General features: G+C 31.8%; 1 protein-coding gene across 2 annotated transcripts in view; it reads right to left on the bottom strand.

Annotated features, from left to right (window-relative positions):
* Positions 1 to 17,584, bottom strand: part of LOC134701575 (remodeling and spacing factor 1-like) — a 35,283-nt gene that overhangs the window by 16,947 nt on the left and 752 nt on the right. Inside the window, exons 2-8 of one of the 2 annotated variants that reach the window (XM_063562706.1) lie at positions 12,967 to 13,177; positions 12,260 to 12,441; positions 11,401 to 11,484; positions 6,154 to 6,272; positions 5,543 to 5,628; positions 2,260 to 2,298; positions 449 to 693 (exon numbers count right to left, since the gene is read on the bottom strand). In XM_063562706.1, the coding sequence (XP_063418776.1) occupies positions 449 to 693; positions 2,260 to 2,298; positions 5,543 to 5,628; positions 6,154 to 6,272; positions 11,401 to 11,484; positions 12,260 to 12,441; positions 12,967 to 13,165 (954 nt within the window). In that variant the 5' untranslated portion in view covers positions 13,166 to 13,177. The remainder of the gene's footprint in view (positions 1 to 448; positions 694 to 2,259; positions 2,299 to 5,542; positions 5,629 to 6,153; positions 6,273 to 11,400; positions 11,485 to 12,259; positions 12,442 to 12,966; positions 13,178 to 17,584) is intronic. The other variant, XM_063562707.1, reaches the window with a different exon arrangement.

The following is a 17,584-nucleotide window of genomic DNA, read 5'->3' as shown; positions in this document are numbered from 1 at the left end:
TGAGGAGAAGTTGTATTTCAGGAATACCAAATACAGGTTGACAAATTCACCATAACTTAAGATTACTGAATTGAATTTTAAGCTCTGACCTCATAAAATCACAAATTGATGCCTTCTGAGCTTAAAAAACAAAATTGTTTAATATATCCTTTCTTTTAAAACTGACAGAAAACAACATCAAATCATATATTCTTCATCTGCAAAACCTTGTATGGGTTTGCTTGTACATTTTCATAGCATCAATTGTGAATTGATTGCATCAAAATTGGTGATGTTTATACAATCAAAATAAATGTTACAAGGAATGTTGAGTTAGAATTGTATTTTGTTTAACATTTGAATTCCTGGTTTACTAAGACCCACTCAATGTATACATGATTCAGTAATAAAGAAAACACAATAAGCTACTGTCAAGAAATACTCTCTCGAACTGGAACTCTAACTATACCTGGCTAGTCTCTTCCATCCTGTCACTACCCTCTTCTTCATCTGACGATATAATAGCCCTCTGTCTTGTTGATCTTGCAGTACTATCAGCTCTCTGTAATCTTATTTCAATAATCTGCTCCCGTACTCTTTCTGAGGCTCTTGTTCTAGCAATCTGTCTTCTTTGTGGTCGCAGAGGTGGAAGATCATCAGTATTTTCAGAAATCAGCTCTGCTATTTCCTCATCATCGTTTACAGTAATTGCTTCTAAAAATATATCAGTTATGTTTTACTGTTAGTTAAATTTCTTAGGAATATTTTAAGACAATAGGTTTTATATCGGTGCTTATCTTTCTCATCAAGATGTCTAACAAATTCTTATCAAGCAAAACAAAATATTATGGAAAGGATTTTCAGCGAAGAGTTTAATGTATAAACTTTCCCCCATTTCAACTAGATAAATAAAATTTAAAAAATTGAACTTAATAGGTCTTTTCATAATGCTAGCAAGACAAAGGTCTGGTTGACTTTCTTGCTTTGTTTGTATAAAAGTTTGCTCAAGCATTGAAATTAAGATTGACATCTGAAGACAATATAAAAAGGCTGATTTAGTTTAAACATTTTTTTTTAAAAGTCAATTGGGAAACAATTTATTACAACTTATATCAATCCCTTTCCACTTTGTGGGTGTGAGCGCTGCCTTGTAGTGGCATGAGCCTGCTCCTTTTCTAGAAGGGTGTCTTTTATGTGCAAAAGATATTGCTCTCTCTTAACACAGGCCAGCCATTTATCGTCCCCTTCTGACAGATTATCTTTGTTTCTTGAGACCATACTCCGAAATAGTGTGAAGGGAGAGCTGAAAATTAAGTCCCTGTAATTTTCTTGCTGGAAAGGGGATCAAACCATGACCCATAATGTTAGTAGTCTGATGCACTAACCACTACACCAGGGCTCTAAAGGCAGTTTTAAACTTGCATACATTATTATTATATCTAATTGATTGGATATTATCAATTAATAAATTTACCTATACACAGGTTTAACTCAGCCTACTTATTTTGTTTACATCTTCCAATTTAAAAGTATTTGGTTTAATCCTTATAGCACACTTCCCACACACCATCTAGGCAGCTTTTTATCATGTTTATCGAGGTTTCATAATAATTTGACAGGAACTTGTTTTTGTGTTTTCAATAAAATAGAAATTTCTTTTAGGTTTATAAATGTTATATGCAAAGTGCCTCAGAACCATGAAATTAAGTATACAAGACGTCCACATCAACCAAAAATTCAACATCAGATAATAAACTACCAATGTAGAAGAAAAGCAGAATACAATTTTAACGACAAGCTCCAGACAGTTAGCCATGTTTTAAGGTCCACACCAAAGCAAGTTTTGGGAGTGAAGTATAATAATAAGTCCTTCATAGCACATTTACTTTATTTGATGCTTTTGTTATATATAGAACATGTTGAAGGCACATTTCAATGAAAATATTTGGAATCAAATGACCAGGAAATGCTTTATTTTTTAAATGCAGGAAAATGAGCAAAGGAAATAATAACAAACAACACCACACCATTGTTTACTGAACAAACTTAAAATACATGTACATGTATTAGACAAGGACATATAAACCATTTGCATAATCTATATACATGTCCGTAAATTTGGGTCATGAAAAACATATTTAATTATTTTTAACTTTTAAAACTAAAAGAAAGATTATAAAAAATTCAAATTAAAACATTATAATAATATAATATATAAATAATTTGTGGAAGTAAAATTGCATGCAAAAATCAAGAAACTAAAACCAATTCAAAACTTACCAAACATAATAAATTCTTTGGGATCTACTCTTTTGTACACTTAAAAGGTATTTACATAAGGAATTGATTTATAATATAACAGCAAACTATATCTAAATATTTTTTACCGGTGGTGTAGCAGACACTTAAATATTGGTACGGCAAAGTGCCTATTCCAGAAAGGTATCATAAAAATGACACGTACGGCAATGGTGTGTTTTTTTTTTAATTATTGGTACAGGGAAAACCATGTCTGCCATACAGGCTGCTACACCCTAGTTACACACTACTTATGACACCAAAATTTTTTTTTTACATCGAAATGTAGGATTTTTTTTAGTAACTAGAGGCTCTAAAGAGCCTGTGTCGCTCACCTTGGTCTATGTGCATATTAAACAAAGGACACAAATGGATTCATGACAAAATTGTATTTTGGTGATGGTGATGTGTTTGAAGTTCTTACTTTACTGAACGATTTTGCTTCTTACAATTATATCTATCATGAACTTTGCCCATTAGTAACAGAGAACTATATTTGGTAAAAATTTACATAAATTTACCAAATTAATGAAAATTGTTAAAAATTGACTATAAAGGGCAATAACTCCTTAAGGGGTCAATTGACCATTTAGGTCATGTTGACTTATTTGTAGATCTTACTTTGTTGAACATTATTGCTGTTTACAGTTTATCGCTATCTATAATAGTATTCAAGATAACCAAAAACGGCAAAATTTCTTTAAAAATTACCAATTGGAGGGCAGCAACCCAACAACCAGTTGTCCAATTCATCTGAAAAATTCAGGGCAGATAGATATTGACTTGATAAACAATTTAACTTCTTGTCAGATTTGCTCTAGATGCTTTGGTTTCATAGTTATAAGCAAAAAACTGCATTTAACCCCTATGTTCTATTTTTAGCCGTGGCGGCCATCTTGGTTGAATGGCCAGGTCATCGGACACATTTTTCAAACTAGATACCCCAAAGATGATTGTGGCCTAGTAGTTTCAGTGGAGATTTTGTAAAAGATTACTTAGATTTATGAAAAATGGTTAAAGATTGACTATAAAGGGCAATAACTCCTAAAGGGGTACTTATTTGTAGATCTTACTTTGCTGAACATTATTGCTGTTTACAATTTATCTCTATCTATAATAATATTCAAGATAATAACCAAAAACAGCAAAATTTCCTCAAAATTACCAATTCAGGGGCAGCAAACCAACAACCGATTGACCGATTCATCTGAAAATTTCAGGGCAGATAGTTCTTGACCTGATAAACATTTTTATCCCATGTCAGATTTCCTCAAAATGCTTTGGTTTTTGAGTTATAAGCCAAAAACTGCATTTTACCCCTATGTTCTATTTTTAGCGGTGGCGGCCATCTTGGTTGGTTGACCAGGTCACGCCACACATTTTTTAAACTAGATACCCCAAAGATGATTGTGGCCAAGTTTGGATTAATTTGGCCAAGTAGTTTCAGAGGAGAAGATTTTTGTAAAAGATTACTTTAATTTACGAAAAATGGTTAAAAATTGACTATAAAGGGCAATAACTCCTAAACGGGTCAACTGACCATTTTGGTCATGTTGACTTATTTGTAGATCTTACTTTGCTGAACATTATTGCTGTTTACAGTTTATCTCTATCTATAATAATATTCAAGATAATAACCAAAAACAGCAAAATTTCCTCAAAATTACCAATTCAGGGGCAGCAACCCAACAACCAATTGACCGATTCATCTGAAAATTTTAGGGCAGATAGATCTTGACCTGATAAACATTTTTATCCCTGTAAGATTTCCTCAAAATGCTTTGGTTTTTGAGTTATAGGCCAAAAACTGCATTTTACCCCTTTGTTCTATTTTTAGCCGTGGCGGCCATCTTGGTTGGTTGACCAGGTCACGCCACACATTTTTTAAACTAGATACCCCAAAGATGATTGTGGCCAAGTTTGGATTAATTTGGCCAAGTAGTTTCAGAGGAGAAGATTTTTGTAAAAGATAACTTTAATTAACGAAAAATGGTTAAAAATTGACTATAAAGGGCAATAACTCCTAAACGGGTCATCTGACCATTTTGGTCATGTTGATTTATTTGTAGATCTTACTTTGCTGAACATTATTGCTGTATACAGTTTATCTCTAACTATAATAATATTCAAGATAATAACCTAAAACAGCAAAATTTCTTCAAAATTACCAATTCAGGGGCAGCAACTCAACAACCGATTGACCAATTCATCTGAAAATTTCAGGGCAGATAGATCTTGACCTGATAAACATATTTACCCCATGTCAGATTTGCTCTAAATGCTTTGGTTTTTGAGTTATAAGCCAAAAACTGCATTTTACCCCTATGTTCTATTTTTAGCCGTGGCGGCCATCTTGGTTGGTTGACCAGGTCATGCCACACATTTTTTAAACTAGATACCCCAATGATGATTGTGGCCAAGTTTGGTTTGATTTGGCCCAGTAGTTTCAGAGAAGAAGATTTTTGTAAAAGTTAACGACGACGGACGACGACGACGACGACGGACGACGGACGCCAAGTGATGGGAAAAGCTCACTTGGCCCTTCGGGCCAGGTGAGCTAAAAAACAACTAACCCTGGCTGACTTGTATATTTACCCTAATTAAAGAAGAATACACAAGTCACTGTGCTTTTTCATACCCCACTCATTATTAAAAGTTTATTATTGCAGGGTCAGTAAGTATGTGTTAAACATATCAGAATGGAGCTTAAACTTTCCTACACTTCACTGCTAAGCTGCTTATCAAATTATTAAGTCATTCGGTTCTATGGAAAAAAATTGACAATTTTTTAAAGTTCAAATTATTAAAAAAAAATTATAGGTGTCTGATAGATCTAAAAGTGTTCTACATGTTCTAGTAACCTTTTCCTCCACAATGACACCTTCTCGATTTGCAAAAAAGCACAAATAAAACAAATGGGTGTTCTATTCTACCGGAGAAGTCTAATGTACACAAATCTGGAGGTTTTTTTTATGAATGACCAGAGGTCAATTGGTGTAAATGTTGTAATTGAATAATCAGTTCTTACTTGACGTAATAACAAAGGCATTGTGAGACAGTGCACACATTTGAAAGTGGTCTTTTGACAAAGAACTGAAGAATCTTTTGATGAAGCATTTATCTCTCAAAACAAATTCTAAACATTCCTCAGTAACTCTAATGCATTAATTAAGATAATTACAATTAACAACCACATCCTTCTCCCTCCCTTTGAAAGGGGCAGTCACAAAATGAAAAACAACACACATGTTATTATGTGTCATACCTGTTTCAGTTTGAGCACAATCTGGACAAAACCATTCTTCTACTGGTATTTCTTGAAGTGGAGGGTTAAGACATTCACAATGGTATCTACAACATACAGGCATATCATTAGTTTCTAAATATAAAAATACCAGGATTTCTTTTTATAGAATTTGTTTGAGTCAAGTCATTTATTTTTTAAAAGTGTGTAACCAGATGACCTTGCAAATAAACTAATGGAGTTGTGGACGCATCATTTGATCTTTTGAACTCATCAAATATTTAAACTTAAAGATTGATACAAATAGTTGGACTTCCTTTTTTTTTTGTATATCAAATAATGCCCTACAAGGGAAGTACTCTTTAAGAAATTTAGATATTTTGTTGTTCTTAGTTTTCATTGATTAACTTTATCATTGACGAACACCACAAAGCTCTATTAATTTAAACATTGAGATAATTTATAAAATTGAGAATGGAAATAGGGAATGTGTCAATGAGACAATAACCCGACCAAAGAGCAGATAACAGCTGAAGAACACAAATGGGTCTTCAATACAGAGAGAACAAGTTAATAAGGCCATCAAATATTTTATAATTTATACAATAGTTTGACTTTAAGTATTTATGTACCCTTGATCACATCCATCACATAGTAGCAGACGGTCTTCTCTATCACAACGACCACAAATCTCACAATATGTAGGGTCCTCATCTTCCTCATCATCAATCTTCTTATCTTTTACGGGAATCTAAAAATAAAAGATCATCAAAAATAATGTAGTTTTGCCAATGAGAATTTGACCACAAAGGAGGAGGATGTAAACAAGAGGCTCTCAAGAGCCTGATTCGCTCACCTGAAACGTTTTGCTTAAACCTTTCACAATTATTATTTTTGCTTTAAAATGCCATTTAAATGTTGATCATATTGATTATTTGTAGATCTAACTTTGCCAAACATTTCTGCTGTTTACAGTTTATCTTTATATTCAATAATATTCAAGATAATAACCAAAAACTGCAAAATTTCCTTAAAATTACCAATTTAGTGGCAGCAACCCAACAATAGATTGTTAGATTCGTCTGAAAATTTCAGGGCTGATAGATCATGACCTATTGAACATTTTCAACCATGACAAATTTGCTTTTAATGCTGTAGTTTTTGAGATATAAGCCAAAAACTGCATTTGACCCCTATGTTCTATTTTTAGCCGTAGTGGCCATGTTTGTTGATGGATCAAAACTTCGGATACAATTTAGAAAGTAGATACCCCAACGAACATTCATTTAACGTTTGAGAGTATTTGGCCCAGTTGTTTCAGAGGAGAAGATTTTTTAATTTAAGCAAGTTTGATGAACAAATAGAGCAAATTTGTCTTTAAAGGGCAATAACTCCTGAAGCGGTCAATTGACAATATTGGTCATGTTAACTTTTTGTAGATCTTACTTTACTGAACATTTTTGCTGTTTACAGTTTATCTTTATCTTCAATAATATTCAAGATAATAAACCAAAACTGCAAAATTTCCTTAAAATTACCAATCAAATGGCAGCAACCCAACAATGGATTGTTCGATTCATCTGAAAATTTCAGGGCTGATAGATCTTGACCTAATGAATATTTTTACCCCATGTCAGATTTGCTCTAAATGCTTTCGTTTTTGAGATATAAACCAAAAACTGCATTTGACCCCTATGTTCTATTTTTAGCCATGGCGACCATGTTTGTTGATGGATCAAAACTTCTGATACAATTTATAAACTAGATACCCTAAGGAACATTCAGTTAAAGTTTGGAAGTATTTGGCCTGGTAGTTTCAGAGGAGAAGATTCTTGAAATAGTTTACGACGACGACGGATGACGACGAGGACGGACGACGATGGAGGCCAAGTGATGGCATAAGCTCACATGGCTATGCCAGGTGAGCTAAAAACTATGTGATATTATATAGCCTTCAATGAGAAAAAAAACCACATACTATAATGTAAAGGAGTAGGTCCGGTAACAGGCCTGGGGTCATTGCATTGCAATGTAATGCATTACATTACAATTACTTTGTGATTCTTCCATTACAATTACAATTATATTTTTTCTCACATGTAATGCATTACATTACAATTACTTTGCCAGTGTAATGCATTACATTACACATTACTTTTTCAATATAAAAACTAAAACATTTCAAAAACAGATTTTTATAAGAAATTATTACTGGGGTACATGTATATGTACATAATACTACATATATATACAGTGTTATAGACATAGGCCGTGTTCACACCAAACGACATGTAGAGTAAACATGTTTACAATTAGTTTAGTGTAGTGTACACTGGTTTCACATTACATTTGTTCACATCTATACACCTTGTTTAGCTACCTGTACATAAGATTTGTTCAAAATTTTTGGAAAATTTTTCTAGCGGTAAGGGAACAACCATTTGACTTCAAAAGGGGGGTGGGGGTGAAAATGGAAATATTCCAATCCCCAATTTGATAAAAAAAAAAAATGGTCATACAGAATAAAAAAAAAAAATTCTGAATCAAGAGTTTCCCCATACATTATAGTGTTAAATATTGAAAAAAAAAAAGAATTTGATCACCAGCATCGAATAAAAGCGTACGCGCGAAAAAAATCTGACTCAGATAAAAAAAAATAACCCTCCCCCTTTTTTAAGTTAAGTGGTAGCTACTTTATGAAAGCCATTTTTATAATTTGCAGTAGTTTGAATATACTAGTGATGTCTCGATAACGCATTAGAAAACTTTAGCTGCAACAGCGTGCTTACATCCGAAAAAAAGGATTGAGATATTAGGGATTACTTCATTTTTATCTTTCCTGTTCGTTTCAAATGGTATTTCTTCTCCAAGGAGTATTTAGTAAAGGAATAGGGTAACGGTTTTTTTAATTTATTTTACGTGTTATTTAACGGATCTGAGATACTAGACAAACATATCATTTACCTCACACTTTTTTTAGTCATGCATTTATGCGTGAATCGTTTTTTGAGTAAAGACCAGTGGCGAATATTTCTGTGTACGTCAAGTCGATTCGGGAAGACCTATTCAAATGAACTTAGGCAGTAACTATTTACTTGATTTTTTGTGGAGGGGGAGGGTGCGTGAGCTGTTGATTTTTTTCAGGACAAATTTTGGTGACAATTCGAAATCAATTTTAGCATTATATATAGTGGCAGCTGAGGGTGAAACAAACATTTTTTTTTTCAGGGCCAAAAACTGGAAACATTTTGTTTTCAAAACAAAATCCATAGCTCACCCCCCCCCCCCCCCTTTTTGCCTTTATGTTTATTCTCAAATATAATAGCCCCCCCCCCCCCCCGAAAATCATTTCGTTGCTGCCTTATGGGTTCGGCAATGATGCTGCTTTGAGTTTTGATTAGGGGTTAATAAAGTACGTTATTTTTTTTTAACAAAAAAAAAATCTGTAAAATTTAGACAACTAATAACTAATAATTATCAAAAATATCAATTTTACTCAAAAAAAGTTTCCTCCTTAAATATATACACGATAAAACTAATGTCCTAAATGACTAGTTTTGTGTACACTTAACCTACACAAGGCCTACATTGACTATCGACTGTGTGTAGGTAAAACATGATTTAAACTACATGTAAACATTGAGTTTTATCAATGGGAACGCAATTGTGTTTAGTTTACGTGTGAGTTACACTAACACAACACCGAATTTAGGTCAATGTGAACACGGCCATAGACTTCAAATACTGGTTAATTAACATGTCCATTGCTCTTTATTATTATAAGTGTTTCAAACATGCTTTCATTAAGAAAACAATGATCAGGTCTGTACACCTTTCCGGCAATTAATACTAAAAAGCCTTTCAACAGGAGCTGATGTGGAGGAAATGGCTAAATACTTGATATAGCTGTATTAGCTTAAGAAAAATGCACTGAATTTGACTTCAAGTATTCCAGTGGATTGATTGACATTTCTTCACGTGGCTCTGACTAGTAATTGTCAAAATCATGTACTAGGTAGTAGGAGGCATGAAACTGAAAAAGTCACTTTTAGGTTTCTTCAGTGGTGAAAAATAAATAAATTATCATATGATTTTGTTTTTATCATTGATCACTTAATCATTAAGACATCATAAAGGGATTTCAAAGAGATATAATAAATGTGTCATTAAAGGATTATCTTGTTAAATGCCTAAGGGCTTCGTGAAGACAAACATCAGTTGAGAAGATTTGATTGCAATAAAAACATTTTGATATCAATTAGGTGAAATGACAGACAGGACCCAAACACCAGTTTGGTGTAAAAATGTTGATTAACATATTCAATCTTTCATTGCAATACATGTAAGGTGTGTATAGAATACAAAAGTTTCATCTTCATATTTTTTCCATCCATATATATAGTTTTGTTTAATATTTTATTTAGAAGATTTTTTCATAGACCACCAAACACCAAAATATTCCCAATATCTTTTTATACAAATATCAGAAACCAAGATTAAGACTTGATGATTTTAACAATTTCATATTTCTTTACCTTAATAATGTGTGTTAATGTTTGATGCAATTTATTTAATACAGTAATTAACTTTGATAATACTTTTATTCAATACTTTCTTTTGTTTTTGTGAATATTTTATATCTATTTTACAATATTCCTCAATTTCATGTATTTTACAAATTTGTAATGAAAAGTAATGTACAGTAATGGAGGCATTACATTGATTTTTAACAAAAGTAATCATTACATTACATGTAATTGTAATGCAGAAAATGTGCATTACAAATTACTTTGCATTACATAAAAAAAAATGTAATATTACAATGCATTACAATTACAAATTACCATTACCCCAGGCCTGTCCGGTAAGGACCCATTTTGGCCTCAAATTTTAGGTTCATCTAAAGAAAGATTTTGGACACTTTTTAAACACATAAGTGTCTATTCCAATTGATTCAATTCTTGTATATGAAAGATTTTGACTGATTCAGTCAATAAAAAAGCTCAGATTCAAGCTTAATTATAAAAAATCTATCAAATATGCCAAAACGTCACTTTTCAGATGGTTTTTGTCAAAAATGAAAGTGGCCACACCAGTGTTCATCCTCAACCTTTATATATGTTATGTTTTATCATCAAATACAACTTAGATTTCAATATAATGACTCCCTTAGTTTTTTTCACCATCAATACAGGTTAAAATATTTTGCCCCATGACACCCAATTTTCTTTTCATAATTGACTTCAGTAGCTCATAAAAGGCTATTTTCCAAAATTTAAGAAGATTCTTGATTTTTGTTCTTTCGATTAGAGACCCAAATTTTTTTAAGCTTATTTTGTTTAATTAATTGGTGCTCTTCCAACATGTTCATGATGTAGTATTATATAATTTTAGTTTCGTGATTTTTTAAATTCACCTAAGAACATCCTTTAGACTGACTTCTACAAGTGATATTGGAAAGTGAAAGCTACTTGTGTACTTGTGTGCCTTATACATGCATTTGTGTTGCTAAATTTGTTAAAATTTTTAAGTTTTTGACCATGACTTTCAATGTACAGTTTCCTTCTGTTTAAACAACACATTGAAATAAGTGATGAGTATCCATGCCCAGTTTTCTGACTTTAACTTATAATGTTACATGGCTGAAATTATTTGTTAAAGACAGACTCCAGCAAACGCAACAGGTACATGTGGATCTTTAGCCAATTAATTAATTTGGCCCTTATTACTTGTAAACTCCTTATATTTGTCTGTTGTTAGGGCTTTTCCAGATTTAATTGTAATGGGCATTAGAATGCACTTTTAGTAAAATTTGATTGGTGGTGCCCTGTTTGTGAAGATCAAAATGTATTTCTAGCTCTATTCTAAACCCATCTTACCTTCTCATAGACTTTGTCTCCATAGGCATGTTTTGCTAAAATCAAATGGAAAACTTGTCTATCCACTGGACATGTATTAACATTCTACAAAGAAAAAATAGTCTCCAACTTTACCATATTTCAATAATTTGCAAAATTAATGTTGTATGTAAACTTCCATACATTGATTGAACCATAATCTGTTACAAATAAATTTCATCATGACACATAAAATATCTTGCCCTTTGGACAAATTTCAATTGCTAATTTCATAGATTGAATATTCCATATATATATTTTTTTATCTAGTTTGATTCATTGATATATAAATAATTGCATTTTTTAAATTCTCTTGTATTACATTATTGAATGTTTATATATATTTATGTATAAAGGGATGTTAACTGTCCAAGTCCAAAACCTGTAGTTCAGTGGTTGTTGTGGGTTCATGTCATCATATTAGCTTCAGGAATATTTGTTTTATTGTAATTAATGTTGGTTAAGGTGTGACTTTTCTTATTTGAATTGTTTTACATTATTCATGTCGAGATCTTTTATAACTTACTATATGGTATGTAATTTTATTATTTTTGAAGGCAGTACATGTACAGTTGCCTTTTAACTGCTTACATTCATTTCATTGGAACCTTTTTGTGACTTTTCTTATTTGAATTGTTTTACATAGTTCATGTCGAGATCTTTTATAGCTTACTATATGGTATGTAATTTTATTATTTTTGAAGGCAGTACGGTTGCATTTTAACTGCTTACATTCATTTCATTGGAACCTATTGGCGGAATATTGTCTCACTGGCAATCATACCACATCTGTTTATTTTTATACAACTTATAATACAAGTTTTTTTTAGATTTAACATACATTTGACCATTCCTGTATACACTCTAAGCAAAAGCAATGGTCACATGATTCAGGTGTCCCAATATCCTGGTCACGAAACTTGTTCAGACAAATTGGGCAGTTCTCCCCTTCACCATCATCATCACTGGTCACCAAGGTAACATCCTGACTGTCTTCATTTTCTTCTTCATCAGTCTCCCATTCTGAAAAAAGGTCAACATGGTCAATATATGTGAACGTTTACTTTTAGATTGTTATTTGGTGGGAGATTTGTCTCATTTGCACTCACACCACATATTCTAAATTGATAACAAGATATTTTAGCAGCTATTGAATATGTTTTATTTTGAAAAGGGGAACTTATTTTGATCCAAAAGTAAAAAAGGAACTACAGACTGTTTTTTTTATGAGTGCAAAGATTTAGTGAAACTGAAAGCATTTGATATTCTTTGTCTGCAAATGTGCTTTTTTTTGGGGGGGGGGGGCCTTTATAGCTTGCTATCTATTGTGAGAGAGCCAAGGCTCTATAATGAAGACTGTACTTTGACCTATAATAGTTCACTTTTACAAACTGTGACTTGGATAGAGAGTTGTCTCATTGGAACACATACCACAGTTCACATCTTTTATTATAATATTTTTAATTCTTGCAGTTTTATCTTTTTCCAACACCATACAGCCAATGTCAAATGTTATCAACAATCAAAACACTGAATCTTTCACCATACCTTCATCTTCTCCTAATTCCTCTTCCTCATCATCTCCTCCTTCTTCATCACCTTCTTCTTCGTCATCTTCTTCGTCACCATCTTCACTTTCCTCTTCAGAATTGTCTTCATCCTCCTCCTCCATATCCACCTCTTCAGCAGCCTTGTCTAGATCCTCTGCAGGAGGGGAGAATTCTCTCAAATCTTTAAAAGCATCCATGGTAACTTCAATCTACATATAAGAATATACAATTTTTAAAAGGAATAGCCATATCAACTCCATATCTTTATTTTCAGTTTGTCGAAAAGGCCCTGCTATTTGTCAACATTGACTTCCATACATGTACATGTATGACATACTTTGAGACAGCACAAAGAACAATCATAATCATGACATAATGAATTACAGAGTTCTGAAATAGTGAGACCAAATTAAAGGTTTTGAGCACCAAAAATTTTGCAAGGACATTTCAATAGAGATAAATAGCTAGGACCAGCAAATTTCTTCCAACATTTTCAAGAACCACCAGGGATTTTTTTTTTATAATCTCTGGGAGGAACATTTTCAGTAGTTTAATATTTCCATACAATATGTTTTGTAAAACATGTTTAAAGACTTTATGTAAGATTATAAAAAAAATTCTAATTGGAAATTCTAATATGATGTGCTTCTTTCCCTTTGTGAACAAACCCATGCTCTAAATCCAATAATATTTGTTTGCACATGCGTATATTGACTTCTTAAGAATAATGAATTTTATCAAATTATCATGCACTTAATATATTTCCTTAACTTTAAAACTCTTTAATGGTGCACATGATGTTACTAATTCATTTATTATGACTAATGTGTTGCATTCAGAAATTGACATATTTGACCTAGATAGTACAACCGTTCATGCTGGCTGTTCAAACTCCTCCCTCTGAAAAATCACAGTGCCAGCCATTTGCTTCTTTACAAACAAAAAGGGAGGTTCATGGAAGAGCCTACACAAACGCTTTTACACTTATACTTATCAGACATAGAAATTACCTTAATTGATGCAAGCTATACTTTATTGTAGTTTTGACATGGGTAGGCATTATATTTGTGTTATTTTAGCCCTCACTATCGCTCGAGGAAAATAATCACGAATTTAATGCCTACCCATGTTAAAACTAAAAATAAAGTATAGCTTGCATCAATTATTTCTTAAATCAGAATAAGTAATCATTTTGTAAGGGTGGAAACTGCAACAGAAAAAAACACCTCTATTTGAAAATTAGAACTTTTACCCAATTGTGAACAGCCTAACCCAGCCTTCATGCTTAACCACAAGTCCTACAGCATTGGTTATAAAATTGCTCTAGGGCTTGTAACATTCTTCTCTACAAGCCAACAGGATCCAACTTAAACTTTCAAAAAAATGAGCGTCAAAAGTTAAGCATGAAGGCTGCTAACCAGTCCTAAGATTAAATCAAGAAGAGGGGGAGGTACATTTTTTATTTCTATGTCCTTAATATAATGACAAAAGAAAAACTTTTTTTTATCTCATGTTGTTATTAACCAATTCCTGAAGGTAAAATACCAGAATACCAATTACAGTACATTCCGGTTATTTGCATAGCCTATTTGTCAGACGAAATTATGCAATAAAGCGGAGTATGCTTATATCCGAAATGACAAATTACGGAGTCAAATGACATCGATAGTGCAGATCAGCAAAGAAGAAAGATGTACGTCCATAGTCCACTTACAACATAATGAATGCTTATTTATTCTAATAAAAGTTATTTGTCTACTGTCATACATTTTATTTCATTGTGTATTCTATCAATAAAGTTTATAAACACATTTTGTTTTAGTTTATTTATGTTCCGACTTTTCCTTTACCTGAGATACGATAATAAAATTGTTCTAAAAATAGATTTGTTTCCATGACCCGGATGTACAAATTAAATTGTTACGCTTTGTTTAAAACAAACTGTTTAACAATACTACACAGATTATAATCATTGTAAACAATGATTGTGTAATTAACTGCCTTTGATATTTAGTATTTACCAATTACACAGTGATGTGACACTGTTACTTTAACACCGCTAGTTTCGTTTATGCAAAGCAGTTAACAGGTGATGGGGCCATGCACGGGTTATTTGCTGGACACGAGTGTTGAAAGTGAGAAAATATAATAATCAGAAGTTAATTTTCTTTTAGAAATAATTAAAAAGGAAAGATTGAAATATAAAATTCTTCAACCATATATAAATGCCCTGTAATATTTAACATAAATGTAGATCACCCAAGCTGAATTACGAAATTACACATTGGATAATGATCGATAATTAGCAGGCGTTAATGTTTTAAAAATTCACCCAAAATATAATCTATGAACAATGTTTGAAATCCAATCAATAATTAACACCTTTTGAGATAGAAGATCATAGAATGGTTGTGTTTTTACAACAATCAGCTGATTGACATTTTTATGACCTCGAGGCTTAAAATAGAATATGGGAAACTTTACCTGTGTACACATCGAGGCCTTTTCTATAATCATATAAACACGAAAGATACTGTTTTAAAACTTTATTTGAATAACACACAAGTAAATGTGAAATAATAATGAAAATTATGATGCATTCAAGAAAAATATACTTACCAAATTGCCGTTTCCGGTCAAAAATCTCGTCAGTTTTAACTGAGCATATCTAGCTGGCGATTATTTTCTATGCAATAAACCGAAATGCCACTTGTAAGGCTATGCATATAACCGGACAATTTAACATTAGGTGAATGGGAAATGGTTTTGTGCAGGAGAAAAGTATGCAATTAACCGAATTATGCTATTAAGCGGTATGCAATTAAGTGGAATCGACTGTACTTGTTTAAATATATATTGATAACGATAACTGGAGAAAACATATTTTTATCTTTACTGTGCAAATTTATAGCTTTATTTGCTGATAGGATTAAGCGCAATTGTACTGGATTAAAATCATTACTGATTATTTACTCAGCAATGCTTATTACGCTTACAATAATAGAAAATGTTAATTACAAATGTATATAACAATCAGAGTTATCTCTCTTTATTCACCAATTTTACCATAGGTTTCAATGTTCAGGTATATTGATTGTCCTGTATTTAATCAAAATAATCAGACACTGGGTCTGTGGTGCTTTAAAAAGGCCTCGACAGAACACTATAAACTCTTTAGCAAGAAATTGTGTTTTCGCATTCCTCCTTTATAGGTAGGCTTATATGTAAATCAAACCATTTTTTTCTTGTTTTAAATAAATTTACAATTGTATAAACTCTTCAGCAAGAAATTGTGTTTTCGCATTCCTCCTTTATAGGTAGGCTTATATGTAAATCAAACCATTTTTTTCTTGTTTTAAATAAATTTACAATTGTCTTTTCAGGGTCTGTTAATGCTTTCAATGTAGAATAGGCTTTGCTAATTTTTGAAGGTCATTCAGTGAACTGCTAAGCTTTTACATAATTTGGTCTTTGATTTAGAGTTGTCTCATTGGCAATCATACCACATCTTTTTTTTTTAACATTGTCACAATTTCATCTCGTGAAACAAATTGTATTAAATTTTACATTTGAAAAAAAAAATTTAACAGACAAAATGTTCTTTACTTTATCATGTTTATAGTAAATCACTATTAACTTTATAACAATTTAACACTTATTCAGCACAAACCCTTTACATGTATAAAGGGTGTGACTATGAAAAAGTTACTTTAAGGGGGTTCGCGGGTCTTAATCATTTATATAGGATTTCTCTATATTTTAAATGAACTTTATCTTATAGTTAATAGAAAAATAAAATAAAAAAGTGGGGTCACCGTTCATTTGCGCTCACAATCTGCCTTTGAAAGAAGCATACATTTTTGTAAAAGTGTTTTTTTTCTGTTGAAGTAATAGGAGAAATAAAGTTAATATCGAAATAAAAAAAGAAATTTATTACAAAAATCGCTCAAATTTTACAATAAATTAGTTTAAGTACAGCTTATATGGAAATGATATTAAAAAATATAGGTCACCGATGAGTTGAAAAAGATATTTATATTTTAAAGCCAAAAAATGGCATTTTTCCACCAAAGGGAGATAATTTTGAACTTTTTTAATGATGTATACATTTAAAAGTCATCTGGGACCAACACGAATTGATTGTTTTGAATGATTTTTGTACCATATGATAAAGTAACAACTACAAAAGGTAACGAATAAAATTTGTAATAAAAAACAAATGTTTAATTTTTTTCTGAAATTTTTATACCCTGGAGCCTCCTTAAGTGAATTGGCACATATATTGTCATTATCATGATCAAACACCTCATCCCTATTTAGAAATCTGTTCCGCTCAAACTTTTGACATTATACAACTATCACTTTTCCATTCTTGTTAGATATATCTATTACGACATCAAAATTTAAAAGGAACTTTTGTGATGTTCAGTAATGGTGGACAAATAGCTAAAGGTTGTATTGACCACTAAGGAAAATATTTTTCACATTTAAATATTTTTGTAAAACATGCACTATGACAAATGAAAGTAGCAAGAATATTGATAAGCTATCAATGCACCTTTACTAAAGCTATTTATTGTTTGTATTCATTGATGAGGGTCTTAATGGGGGTACCT

The sequence above is a fragment of the Mytilus trossulus genome, unplaced genomic scaffold (assembly GCF_036588685.1).
Source record: "Mytilus trossulus isolate FHL-02 unplaced genomic scaffold, PNRI_Mtr1.1.1.hap1 h1tg000247l__unscaffolded, whole genome shotgun sequence".
In the NCBI taxonomy this organism is placed as follows: Eukaryota; Metazoa; Mollusca; class Bivalvia; order Mytilida; family Mytilidae; genus Mytilus; species Mytilus trossulus.
The sequence above is the reverse complement of the archived record's forward strand: the minus strand, read 5'-3'. Positions and strand labels throughout refer to the sequence as shown.